This window comes from Heloderma suspectum, chromosome 5 (assembly GCF_057233095.1).
Source record: "Heloderma suspectum isolate Gila_16-S chromosome 5, 16-S_ref, whole genome shotgun sequence".
NCBI classification, from domain to species: Eukaryota; Metazoa; Chordata; class Lepidosauria; order Squamata; family Helodermatidae; genus Heloderma; species Heloderma suspectum.
Genome location: NC_139462.1, coordinates 81420538 through 81434243, shown reverse-complemented (window position 1 = coordinate 81434243; position 13706 = coordinate 81420538). Strand labels below are relative to the sequence as shown.

The window sequence follows — 13706 nt, the reverse complement described above, 5'->3', positions numbered from 1 at the left end:
GCTTTGACTTGGATTCCTGCATTGAGCAGGGGGTTGGACTCGATGGCCTTGTAGGCCCCTTCCAACCCTACTATTCTATCATTTATGTTTTGATTATAACAGTGTACTTCATCTTACATTCGATTGATAGCCACCTTGGCTATCAGCATTTGTGGTAGAATGGCAGGATATAAATTTAATTAATGAATAATACAAATTAATAAATAGCCCAAAAGGCTTCAATGTGGACAACCAGCCTTAGTTACTTGCCAAGACCTCTAATTTACTATATAAGGGAATGAAGTTTTGGTCACTGCACATCCTATAATTTTTGTCAGATACGGAAAGAGACCATCCTGGCCAAGCTAAAATTCAGGGCCTAGATTATATTACAATTATGAAAATGGGGCAGATTTACATACATTGTCTTAAACTGCGCGCATGCAGTTCCAAAATACAAGTGGAAAAAGCTAGAAATATTTCACATACTTTAACAGCCGGATGGAGACCACTGTCAAAAAGTGCTTCATTCTTTATGATGTTTCCCACTCCAGGTAGGACTGCCTGATCTAGCAACACATCACATAACATACGACCCTTTTGCTTCTTAATCTCACTTTCTGCTCTTAAGAAACTGAATTTTGAAGAGCATATATCTAGGACTTCTAGCATTCTCACTTTCTGCACACTTTCAGCTGTATTCCTGCAAGATTAAAACAACAACAACAACACCACATTTAATTGTAACTTGACAGTAGTTTAGCAATGTGTCATGTAATTAAGAAACTTTCGTAGTAGTTGAAACTATCAGAGAAAAATGATCAAAGTTGCCCAAAGCTAGACTGGATTTAGGAGAAAGCAACCCATTGTTGTGAACAAGTAACTCTTGTTTTAGCGGTTTTGTTGCAAAGGATATCATAGAAAAGGTACAGAAAATGGTTGGTTAAATGATCAAAGTCTTGGAGTACTTTTCACACAAAGAAAAGCTAGAAAGGAATAGTTTTTTAGTTTATGTGGGTGTGGTGGTGGTGGAGAGGACTAATAGGCAGGGTGAAGGAACAGATGCAACAGAAGTTTAGGATCTCTCAGAATGCTGGACTTCAGGATCACACAATGGCTGTGTTTGGATGTAATGATAAACTATAGTTTATCATTACAGGAATAAGCCTAGGTGAGCCTTCAGATCATGTACTCTCCGCTTCTCATCTGGCACAGCCACAAGATTGGAAGCTTTCACTTCTGTTTTCAGTTAACCACAGCTTAATAAAACTGAGGCTAAATTTAACTATGGTTTGTTTTAATAAAAGAAGCCCAATAAACCATGGATAAGAGTAAACACATTTTGTCTGGGTCTGGCTGAAACAACAAACTGTGGTTAGTAAAAAATGAAAGCGAAAGCTTCCAATTCCCTCTTTGCAACCATACCAGAGGAGGAGAGTATGCCTATGTACACCAGTTGCTGGGGAACATGGGCGGGAGGATGCTGTTGCACTCATGTCTTGCTTGTGGGTTTCCCATGGGCAGCTGGTTGGCCACTGTGTGAGCCAAATGCTGGATTAGATGGACCCTTGGTCTGATCCAGCATGGCTCTTCTTATGTACTTATGAGGGGAGAAGAACAAAAGTCCAAGGTTAAGTTAGACTCATTCCTGTAACAAGAAACCACAGTTTATCATTACATTCGAAGACAGCCAATGAAAATGATTTGCAATACTCCCAGGATAAACAAAAGAAAGCATTTCTTTATATTTCTTTATGTTTAATGCATAAACTATTTAAGGAATTCATTACTATAAAATATTAATTGCTACTAACGTACATAGCTTTGAAACATAAGACCCATTCATGAAGGACAGTGTAACTTCAGACAGCTAAAAGTAGAATTTCCGGATTCAGAGACATTTTACCTACAACAGCCATCTCTTGATGGTTGTCCCTAGTTATGGTAATCTCCATCATGCCTTGTTTATGAGCTTCACAGGAGTTGGTTGCTGTTGGACATGGAATGCGATACAAGGTGGATCTTTGGTGTGATTCAGCAAGACATTTTTTTAGCCAGGGTAGTTACAAAGTAACTGAACAGAAATTCATAAAATAAATACACAAATATGTAAATATTTGGGTTGTCACCTAATTAAAGACAGTTTAGTCAATTAATCATTAGTCAATTATATTTGCAGTTTTGCATGACTGAATCAATAGTTTTGAAGCAAAAAGAAGGAGAAATCCCATCCTGTCTGTGGCCTAGGCCACACATCACGTTTTTCTAAAAAGATTGTGGGTTCTTGTGAATAAGACCAAAGAAGCTCAATCACTCACACAAGCAGGAGCAACTAAACAACCCACAGTCCTTCCGTCCATGGTTTGGTTAGCTTTATGTGTGAACCAGAAACTCTGGCTTGCCTCTCCCTTGACAAGCCAGAGAAATAACTCAACAACTGGGTTCTTTCCTGCTTGATCGGGCTCATTTACAATAGGCCACAATTTTAGAAAATGGTGAGTTGCTGTTACATGCAAACGGGGCCTCTGTGTGTGCATGAGAGAGAGAAAAGGAGGGCGCCCTCTTTAAGGAGAATGCTCATCATCTGTCATTTTTATGAATTCTCGTCCCAAATATTATTACTCCGAGGTAACCATACGTTGCTTTACCTAAGCTGTACGGTTACGTCATAGAAACAAACCAAATCAGCAGTAAGTTGTATTTCCAGGACTGCCGGTGTTCCGCTTCTGTTTTGGCTTCCATCTAAATTTATACGCAAAGAACCAGTCATGCCAAAGTGGATCCTAGAAGAGAAGTACATTTCTAAGAATATGTTCAGAACTACTTCTAGCTTAACAGCTACTCAGCTGTAATAGTAAGCACATACAAGTGCTTGCTGTTGGCAGTAGCAGAATTATATTACTGGTTTACATGTCTACTTTCATGGGGTGAGTTGTAAACAAAGGTTTCATAAAGGAGTCTTAAACCAAGAACCACCCTAGCTTCAGACTCTAGCTTGTTCCAGGAACAACAAACTAGGAGTCCCAGTTTGGACCTAACGCTAAGCTTTTAATTCCTGCTTATTTAAGCTATTCCCACTGGCAGGAGGAGCCAAGCAAGAGCAATCCGGCAGTGTGCACCAGCATACCACTTGTGAATCATAAGCCAGAATTCTATGCAATTCTGGCTTTTTCTTGTGCAGAAACATGGCCAATGGGGTGGATCCAGACATGGTTAATTAAACTTGGGACCCACCAAAATTAATGGGACAAATTAGTCATGAGTTAAGTCCCATTGGTTTCAACAAAGTTCAGCTTAAGGGTTAATCAGACTATGGAACTGGAAACAGAAATTGAGAGCACAAAATGGAAAAAATACAACTAGACGTCCCTTATTCTAGTGCAACATAATTTATGTTAGCATTTTGTCGTCTTATATACTGCCAAGGTGATGTATATAAAAAATAGATGAAGCATAAATTAAACTAAAATCGATATACTATAATAAAATACAATAAAACACCAGCAGTAAAAACAATTTATAAAGTGGAGAATAAGTAGTAAAAGCAACAAATACCCTCAAAGAGCTAATAATCATTCTAAAACGCAATTTTTCAAATACAACTGGCAGTAAAACCAACAGCAAATTAGAAGGCCTAAAAGAATAAAAAGGTCTAAGCCTGGTGCTGAAAACCCAATACATTAAATGCCAGTCGGGCCTCTCTAGAGAGAGCATTCCAGAATGGGGGGCTACCACTAAGGAGGCCCACTCACAAGTAGCCACCCCTAAAATCTCAATATACCTCTTATGTAAACCTCTTAGGGAGCAATCCTACCCAGATAGGCGGCTGCCTCCAAACTCAGGCGACTGCCTATCCAAAGCAGGGCAGGAGAAGCACAGAGGGGATCGTTGCCTCTACGCTTCTCTTGCCCTTCTTTTTCGGCTAGACAGCCAATTGCGGCTGTCTAACTGTGGGAGGGCTGCACGCGGGAGGAGGCTGCTGTACGACACATAGTATGTACCATACAGGCATTTCTGTCCTCCCCGCCCCAAAATGCCCTCAGCCACGCCCCTTTTCGGCTGCTCCGCACTCCTCTTGCAAGCGCAGAGAATGGGGCTGTTCTGCGCTGCTTTGGAGGCAGCACAGAAGTGGGGGGAGGTCAGTTCTCTGGGAACCAACCTCAGAGTGCGGGCTCCAAGGTCAGTTCCTGGAAAACAACATATCCTACGGCCGTCTAGCCCCTGTCTACCAACCACAGGATTGCTCCCTCCAAGATCTTATATCAAGCGGTATACAAGTAATTTAAATAAATAAATAAAATAAAACATGCAGGGACACTCAGCACAGGGCCTATGATGACAATATGAGCCATTTTCGTGTAGTGGTTAGACTGAGGCTTGGGCGACCCAGGTTCAAGTCCCCATTTGGCCATGAAGCTCACTGGGTGACTTTGGGCCAGTCACGGCTTCTCAGCCTAATCTACCTCACAGGTTTGTTGTGAGGCTATTTTATATATCATCACATCAGTAGATGTTCATCCCCATACAATCCCAAATCCAACGAAGATTTTTGCCACACTGTGCACGCAAAGAGTTTTTGCACCCCTCTTTCTACCGGACTCCTGTCAACCAGATGTCCATCTTCTGTGGAGGCCTAGGGCTCCAATGCAATTAACTTAGTCCCGATCCCATGCATTTTCTTTATTCCGACGGTCTTAACAATATCACCATACTTTCTAGAGATCTGTGTCCATATCATTGACCAATGTATAATCCAACAACACTTGGGGCAAAAATTTCCAAATTTCTTGAATTACTCAGTTCATGCCAAGTCATGTCAACACTCATCAAGTTCACAGCCCTCATTGTTGCTGCTATGAAAAAATGTTCAGTACACATGCGGGCAGGAGGGTAATCACCTTCTTTATTGAAGTTTTCAGCAAAGCTCAATAATTAGGATAAGAATTCCTCTAAAGTATACAAACGTATGACTTATGTACACATCTCTTACCTCAAGGCTTTCTGTCCAAAGTACATGAAAAGCTCCTTTCCCAAGGTTTCCACACCGTTGTACATGCATCCATTAAGCACACTCAAGCAGTCTTGACATAAAGCCTTATTCCCAGTCATCTGAGTGGTTTGAAAATAACAAAGTTGACCAAGAAAAAATAAGCAGAGGGGATTAAATGTGGTTCACACACCACATTTATCCATGTATGAGGCAGCAGTTTATTCTAAAACACAGGAAAGACCATTCCCTATACTGAGAAGAAATCAAATAAAAGAAGAGTAAGGAACAAAAGTATGTGGTGAAAGTCAAGCCACATGGGATGTAAGCTAATTGGTATTGGAAGTAGCTGATTATGCACAGCTTCTGCTCTCAAGCCATAGGTAGCATGTTATCAGACAGTATTTATGGGCCACTTCCATATTAGCTTTCACTCAGTGTTCATGTATAAATCACTCCTGTGATTAAAAAAAAATGATAACATGGAATTTATACCTATGTCAATTCTCAAGTTGCACACTGATGTGCCAAGTCACTCTCAGATTCTTAGAAAAGCCATGTCTAAATCTTATTTCCCAAAGTACAGTTTTTGCCACATGACTGTGCGAAAAAAATGGCATTTTGAAAGGGGCTTTAGTTCCCATACAATCTCGTTGGATTAAAAAGCTCACGTTGAAATAAAACTATCCTCAGGATATTTTCAGATGCAAAGGAGAAGCTATTCTACATTACTGTTCTTTCATTATCTACTTTCATACCCTCTCTCTCTGTTAATCTATCAGTAAATATTGAATGCTTTAATGCTGGACTAGACCCATATTTACTACTTGCTTTTTCTCTGTAAAGGGATTTGAGCCGACAAAAGAAAAAGGTGGCCTTATAATATAAACCAAGGCAAATGAAGTTTGTGTATTCAGACCAAACAGCGAGGGAAGAATGTTGAAAGTGGCATCTGAAATCTTATGTATCTAGGTAGAGAATAGGTGTTTCATCAGATAGTTCTTGGAGTCTAATTTTCTAGATCAGGTATTAGCAAGTTTCACAACCATTTGTGTATTTTGTGGTTCTACTGGTTGTGAACAATGTAGAAGAAAGGTAATAAATAAATAAATAAATAAATTTCCAATGACAAACAATTGTTTATTGTATTCTGGAATCAGTTTCCATCAGGGATGCATCAGGCCCTCCTCTACATGTCTTAGGGAAAGCGGAAGATCCGCTTGCTTTTGCTAGCCTTCCCGTAACATTTGGGCTGCTGATTCTATTAATAAATTCTATCTTTATTGATTTTTATTTCAAATACTCTTCTTTTTTTACTGTATCCACTTTGTTTTCATCTTGTATGCTGCCTTGAAAGGCTTCCACCCCTAAGAATAATTTTAAGTAAATTATATTCGCCAAAATAGTGTTGTGGAATTTTTTTTAAAAATCAACACTTACATTTTAAGAATTTGGGAAAGGCTGTAGCTCAGTGGGAGAGCACACATTTTGTATGCAGAAGGTCCCAGGGACCCTTGGAAGTAAGAATCTGGCTCCACACAAAATTTAGGTGATTAGTTTTATCTTAATATTTCTTCCTTGCAGGCAGCCACAGACTGGCCCTTCCCTTGGTAATCTAGTATAAATCCTGACATGGGTTATCTGTATTTAAGACAGGTGATTTAGAAATCCTGGCCTGGCTCAAGGAACGGGCCTATCACAACCACTACACCACGTTCAATCCCTGGCATTTCCAGGTAGGGCTCAGTAAGATTCCTGTCTGAAACCCTGGAAAACTGCTGCCAGTCAACGTAAACAATACTGAGCTGGACAGACCAACCATCTTACTCCTATGCCTCCTCATATCCAAAGAGCAACTGTAAGGCAATATTTTAAGGTGAAGATCCCCATATGTGCCAAATGCAGCCATAAGAATGTAGCTCATCTATCAGTACAATAGAATTAGGCAATAACTATTTGAAAACAAATGTCTAGGAGCTGAACACAAATTCCACGACATTTAGCTATTCATTTGCCATGCTACTATAATATGCTGACACTGTTTATGAAATATTTTCCCTGCTACGTACACAATAGTAAATAATTAAAAGGCCTAAGATTGCTGTTTTCTCAATTGCTAATTTGCTTTTGAATTTTTAAATGTCTTTGTGAAATAAACACATTGTAGACTGAAGGTCATTGGTGTAAGTTATGATTATTTCAGACATGACAACAACCTGCTACTGGGTGCATGGAATCAGACTGTGGACGGCAATGACTTTAGGCTTCTTTCAATGTCGTTTTCCATCAGCATGACAACTTTGAAGAGTTAGATGCAAATCAGTTTGATATCTCAGGAGTGACTTACTATATGAGCGGATCCAACAAGAAATCCTTCACACAGAAAACTAAGTAACAGGGAGAAATATTACAAACTAACCTTCCTATAAACAACTTAGTTTTCTATGTGACTAGATTTGGGGGGGGGAACATTCAATCATATGACCCCCACACCCACCCCACCTACAGTATGAAGCAGTACAATTGAGGAGCAGTTTTACCGCATGATCTGCTGTTTGTACAGACCACATCCAAGTTAAACCCAACACCAAGGCTCAATGGCTAGTGCTGGGTTTTGTTGTGGGGCTTTGTCACAGGGCTATCTGTAGAAACGGAATAGCAACATCACCACCACAGGTAAGGCAACACAAGAATGTTGCGAAGGCACATATATGTTAAAAATCACTTGTAAAAAAAGAACTATATAAAGCTGGGGTTCAGAATCTCAAGCTCACGAGCCAAATCTGGCTCACATCGCCACGCTCCTTCCCTTGGCCCCACCCCATTTCCCCCAACCACGAATCATTTGGTAGTTTCCCAGCTTTGTGTACTTTTCCCCCCATTCTAAAAGGTTGAAATGACTCTTCTAAGGTTTAGTTTCTGGCAATAAAGGTGCAATCCTATGCATGTTTAGACAGAAAAAAGTCCTACAACTCTCAGCTGGCTGGAGAATGCTGGAGTTGTAGGACTTTTTTTCTGTCTAAACATGCATAGGATTGCACCCTAAGGATGCAATCCTAACTAGATAGGCAGCCACCTCCAACCTAGGAGGCGACCGCCTATCCAAAGCAAGGCAGGAGAGGCACGGGGGGATCGTTTCCTCCACGCCTCTCCTGCTTTGCTATTTTTCGCTAGACAGCCGTTTGGGGCTGTCTAGCGGCAGGGGGGCCAAACAGGAGAAGAAGCTGCATAGGATGTGTCGTACGTGCAGCTCTGCTCTCCCTGCCCCGGAACGGCCCCCAGCCCCGCCCCTTTTCAGTTGTGCTGCGCTCCTCTTGTGAGGGTGGGGCTTCTCCATGCTGCTTCCGAGGCAGTGTGGACAAGGGGGGCAGTTGGTTTTCTAGGAACCAACCTCGGAGTGCGGGCTCCGAGGTCGGTTCCTGGAAATGAGCATATCCTATGGCCCCCTAGACGCTGTCTAGTGGGCCATAGGATTGCTCTCTTAGAGACTTAAATAAAAGTATGCTGGCATTTGAGGAGGTTTTGGCTCCAGCTCTTTGGTCTTTGACTCTGCCTACATTGCACCAAATGCAAAGAGAAAAGTCACTGGAAAAGAACCTGATGCTGGGAAAGATTGAAGGCAAAAGGAGAAGGGGATGGCAGAGGATGAGATGGCTAGATAGCATCACCGACACAATGAATATGAACTTGAGCACACTCCGGGAGAGAGCGGAGGACAGGAAGGCCTGGCGTGCTATGGTCCATGGGGTCACGAAGAGTCGGACACGACTTAACGACTGAACAATAACAACCATTGCAATGCAGCCCCCAAGAACTTCTCTGAAATGGAAGTTCTTTCAGAGCTGAAAGAGGCTCTGCATCCCTGATTTAAAGGTAGTATCACTGTTGAAGAGTTAAGATGGATGCCAAACATGACTTTACATACAAGTTGACAGATAAACAGGCAAGCAGAGCCCTCTGTGCATTCTCTTGCTGGAAATACTAAATACTACATAACCCAGCACTTTGAGAATTATGTTGCCTCTAATGAAATTTCCTTGCCTGCACTTGAACAAAGATGAGAGCAGGGGGTGGGGGTGGGGAGATCTGTACATCCACCCCACCAATCAGGAATGCAGCCTTGGATCTTCACAGCTCATTAACCCGAGCTACTCATTTATATTCCAACATCTTTTCCCCTATAAAGCTCCACGAGCCCCAACAGAGTAATTTTATGCTGGCAACACAAGTGATCAAAACTTGCAGAGAAATTGCTTGCTGTGTACATGGGAAGCAAGGAAAAAATACATCCCCTTGTCCTGTGCATTCACATCAACAGCATGCCTCATTAGTACATTTTTAAGCAAACAAACAAGCCTGTCCACCCAGTAAAAAATACTTTTTTTCTGAGCCAATTTCTGTATGTGATCTTTCCCCATACTGTATTTTTTTCCTAATGACAGTTACTCTATGGTGGACATTGTATTACAGACTTCCTTATAATAAATTATATTTTAAAATTTGCCATCTTTCTAATTAGGCAAAGTGACTCGAGGACACTTTCCTCATTATTTCTTACATGTGTTAGATGTTTGCCCGAGCTCTACCAACTCTTCAAATTAATCAGACTCGTTATGGTTGATTTATTATGTTAATGGCAGGAATATATTACAGATTGCTGGTTATTTCTTTTTAAGTATTTCGTGCAGGAAAACACAACACACACAAAACAGCTGCCAGAAATTTCTCCAACAGTCAAAACTCATGATTACTGGGGATGAGATGATTGCGTCAGCTATACCAACCTCATGTCAATCAGTCATGTCTTTTGCAATTCCAGCATGCAAAGTACTCTTACCACAAAATAATGTTTATCAACTGAGCAACTTTGCATATGCTAAAGCTTTCGGAACAGGGCCAACTGCATTAGAACAAATAATGTACAACTTCTATGTGACCCGCACAACACTGCAGTACAATATTGCAACTAAATACACCCTGTCAGATGCAAACCGAATTAGGGCCCCCACTGGGACCTCGCTTGCAATGCAAATATCATTGAAACAACTCCATGGAATTTTTAAAATGAGAATTTATTTAGGTACTGGTATGCCAGATTTCCACTTTACAGTCTGTAAAGCAGTTCATGACAATAACATTCATAAACAAGGTCAGAGCAAAATTAGCCCCCCCCCCCCATCCCATGCAGGTCTAATTCCATAGTTTAATTAGGTTGCCTACATTGGATGCAATGGATGCATTTGAAGGCAGCTGATGAGCAGTCACTGGGTATTGGTATTAATAGTATTGACCATGAGGCACTGTTTTAGCAATCACACAGGGATTGAATTGCAGGAAAGCAGCTGATCCTGCGTAAGTTTCCTCCCTGCAGAGGTTCATGCCAGTGAATGGATTGGGGGGGGGGGGGGGGTTCAGTGACATGCATAACAAGAGGGTCAAGAAGCAACAGTAAGAACCAGACATGGAACAACCGATTGGTTCAAACTGGGAAAGGAGTACGACAACGGCTGTATATTGTCGCCCTGCTTATTTAACTTATATGCAGAGTACATCATGAGAAACGCCGGGTTGGATGAATCACAGGTTGGACTAAAGATTGCCGGGAGAATTATCAACAACCTCAGATACACAGACGATACCACCCTAATGGCAGAAAGCGAAGAGGATCTCAAGAGCCTCTTGTTGAGGTTGAAAGTGGAGAGTGCAAAAGCTGGTTTGAAACTCAACATTAAAAAAACTAAGATCATGGCATCTGGCCCCATCACTTCCTGGCATATAGAAGGGGAAGAAATGGAAGCAGTGACAGATTTTACTTTCTTGGGCTCCAAGATCACCGCAGACGGTGACTGTAGCCATGAAATTAAAAGACGCTTGCTCCTTGGGAGAAAAGCTATGGCAAACCTAGACAGCATAGTAAGAAGCGGAGACATCACCTTGCCCACAAAGGTTCATATAATCAAAGCTATGGTTTTCCCAGTAGTAACGTATGGCTGTGAGAGCTGGACTATAAGGAAGGCTGAAGAATTGATGCGTTCGAACTGCGGTGCTGGAGAAGACTCTTACGAGTCCCCTGGACTGCAAGGTCAAATCAGTCCATCCTAAAGGAAATCAACCCTGAGTGCTCATTGGAAGGACAGATACTGAAGCTGAAGCTCAAATATTTTGGCCACCTAATGCAAAGAGAAAACTCCCTGGAAAAGACCCTGATGCTAGGAAAGATTGAATGCAAGAGAAGGGGATGGCAGAGGATGAGATGGCTAGATAGCATCACCGACGCAATGAATATGAACTTGAGCACACTCCGGGAGAGAGTGGAGGACAGGAAGGCCTGGCGTGCCATGGTCCATGGGGTCACGAAGAGTCAGACACGACTTAACGATTGAACAACAACAAAAGGACCAGCCGAGTGGCCTTCATCACCACATGCACCACCATTCATGTGGATAACGTGTGAAGGGGGCTTAAAGCAGCCTGGATTTTGGGGTTTTCTCATGACTTTCAGTTTCTCATTTTAAAATTCCTGTGGAAAAACTGAGGAATGTGCTAAAGAGGTTTCATATTTTGAGAAGCACCCTAGCTTCGCCTTTCCCAACTTGGTGCCCTTTGGATGTTTTGGACTTCAACTCCTATCAGCCCCAGCCAGCATGGCCAAAGATCAGGTGTGTCGGCAGCTGTTGTCCAAAACATCCAGTGGGCACCAGGTTGCAGGACGTTGCTGTAGCCTATGGCTTTGCCATTCTTCCCACCCACCTTAATGCTTAGTCTTTGGATTCAGCCAGGGATCTTGTTTTCACTACAGGGTAACATTCGGCACTGCGGAGCAAATGAGGACAACCCAGCACCTCAGGAGAGTCTGCTTATGCTGACCACCTACTGGTGAGTTGCAGCAAACCCTAATTTTCTGCTGACCTGGGAATGCTGGGAGTTGTTTACACAGAAAAAGGCCCTACATGTATACACAGTATTTCACTCTGGGTAGCCCTGCCCTGGAGGCTTACGAAAGTGGGCTAGTAAGCACTTGGAGCTTCCCAGAAAAAGAGAACAGATGAGCAACCAGAAGCTGCAGCAGCCGCTGCGCTTGGCTATCACTTGCCTAACCCTTCCTGCCATGTTACTAAAAGAGGTGCACAAGCAGTTTCTCATTCAAAGGTTCACTGCTGATTGGGGAGTGTGCGAGGCAGGAGGTTTCACATTTAGGTTTCCAGCCTTGCCCCCACTGCACCCCTGAAGCTCAGTTTTAGCCAAGGCCTATTATTTATTTATTTATTTTTACATTTATATCCTGCCTTTTTTCTCTTTAAGGAACCCAAGGTGGCGTACATTATCCTCCTCCTCTCCATTTTATCCTCACAACAACAACCCTGTGAGGTAGGTTGGGCTGAAAGTCTGTGACTGGCCCAAAGTCACCCAGTGAGCTTCCATGGCTGAGTGGAAACTACAATCCGGACCTCCCGGCTCCCAGCCCCTCTCTAGCCAGTACACCACACTGGCTCTCCAAAGGTTCAGCTCCAAAGCCTGCATTCAGTGCCGTAGCTGAGTGCCTGTTGGATGTTAAAGCACTTGTGCAGAAAAAAGTTTCTGAACATGCACGAAGTGCTTTTTCCTCACCAGTAAGTAGCCAAAAGCCAGCTCCCGCGCATCAGGAGTCGGGAAGCAAATCTTCAAGAAAAGCTGGCGTTTCCTGGAAATCTGCGCTGCGCTACCCCCACCTCCCGATTTCCCTTTCCCTGGTGTCACCCCCGCGTTATTGCTATAACCACACAGTATGCGATTTATCAGTGAACTAACTGGCAGCCGCCGCTACTAACCGCGTTGGGAGAAGAGACGGCAGCTGAGCTTCCCGCGGCTGCAAAGCGCGGCAGCAGCGCGGTTCCCCGCACGCCCCTCACGACCTGACCTCGGGCCACGCGGGCGCGGATCTTTTCGCCATTCCGCGTGCAGCCAGGGCCTTCCACCATCCTCGCAGAAAAAAGAGACCCGCGCCCTCCCGGCGGCGGCGGCGGCGGCGGCGGCAGCAGCAGCGAAATGCCGGGCAAGAAGGAGCCTCGAAGGTTTCTTTCAAATTTCCCGCCTGCTCGTTTTCGCCGCTGCTCCGCCCGGGAATTTCTAGCGCTTCCGCCTCCGGCCTTCGTAGGTTGTGTTTACGACCTCACGAGTGGAAGGCTGGGCGGTGTGGGGACGAGTTCCCGGATTCCGTCTCAGGAGCTGAATGTAGGCTTGGATAATGGGCTGCCTCTGAATGCATTGCTTCATCTTTCCCTTCGTTTCTTAGCGAGCTTTGTTTCTCCGCATATGGGATGAAGGGATAATCAAGTATCAACGTCGTAGGGTGTTTTTCAACCCCAGCTCCTCTTTTCTTTCTCTTGTCCTTTAAAAATAAAATCATGAATCGCCTGCCTGTTTAGCAATTTACGACGCAATCCTATGCATGTTTACACAGAAAAAAAAAAAAGCCCTACAACTGGCTGTCTGGGGAATGCTGGGAGTTGTAGGACTTTTTTCTGTCTAAATATGCATAGGATTGAGCCTTTATGGACTGATTTTCAAGAGCCCTTAGATTTGGGTAGTGACCATCCTGTCGCAGCATATTTTCCATACCTCATTAAGTTCGTATTTAATATCTGTGAAGTCGGTTCACTCAGAAGGTAACTACCGTGAAGGCGCTCAGCCTGACCTACCTCAGAGGGTGGTTGTGAGGATGGAGGGGGATGAACCATGTAGCTCTTTGGAGGAAGGAATT

General features: G+C 43.2%; 1 protein-coding gene across 1 annotated transcript in view; it reads right to left on the bottom strand.

The window, feature by feature from the left end:
• The window catches only part of NEIL3 (nei like DNA glycosylase 3), a 36168-nt gene extending 22743 nt beyond the window's left edge, over positions 1–13425 (bottom strand). The window contains exons 1-4 of the mRNA XM_084860297.1: positions 12775–13425; positions 4970–5088; positions 2628–2762; positions 469–682 (exon numbers count right to left, since the gene is read on the bottom strand). Coding sequence (XP_084716423.1) covers positions 469–682; positions 2628–2762; positions 4970–5088; positions 12775–12924 — 618 coding nt within the window. The 5' untranslated portion in view covers positions 12925–13425. The remainder of the gene's footprint in view (positions 1–468; positions 683–2627; positions 2763–4969; positions 5089–12774) is intronic.
• Positions 13426–13706: the final 281 nt, after the last annotated feature.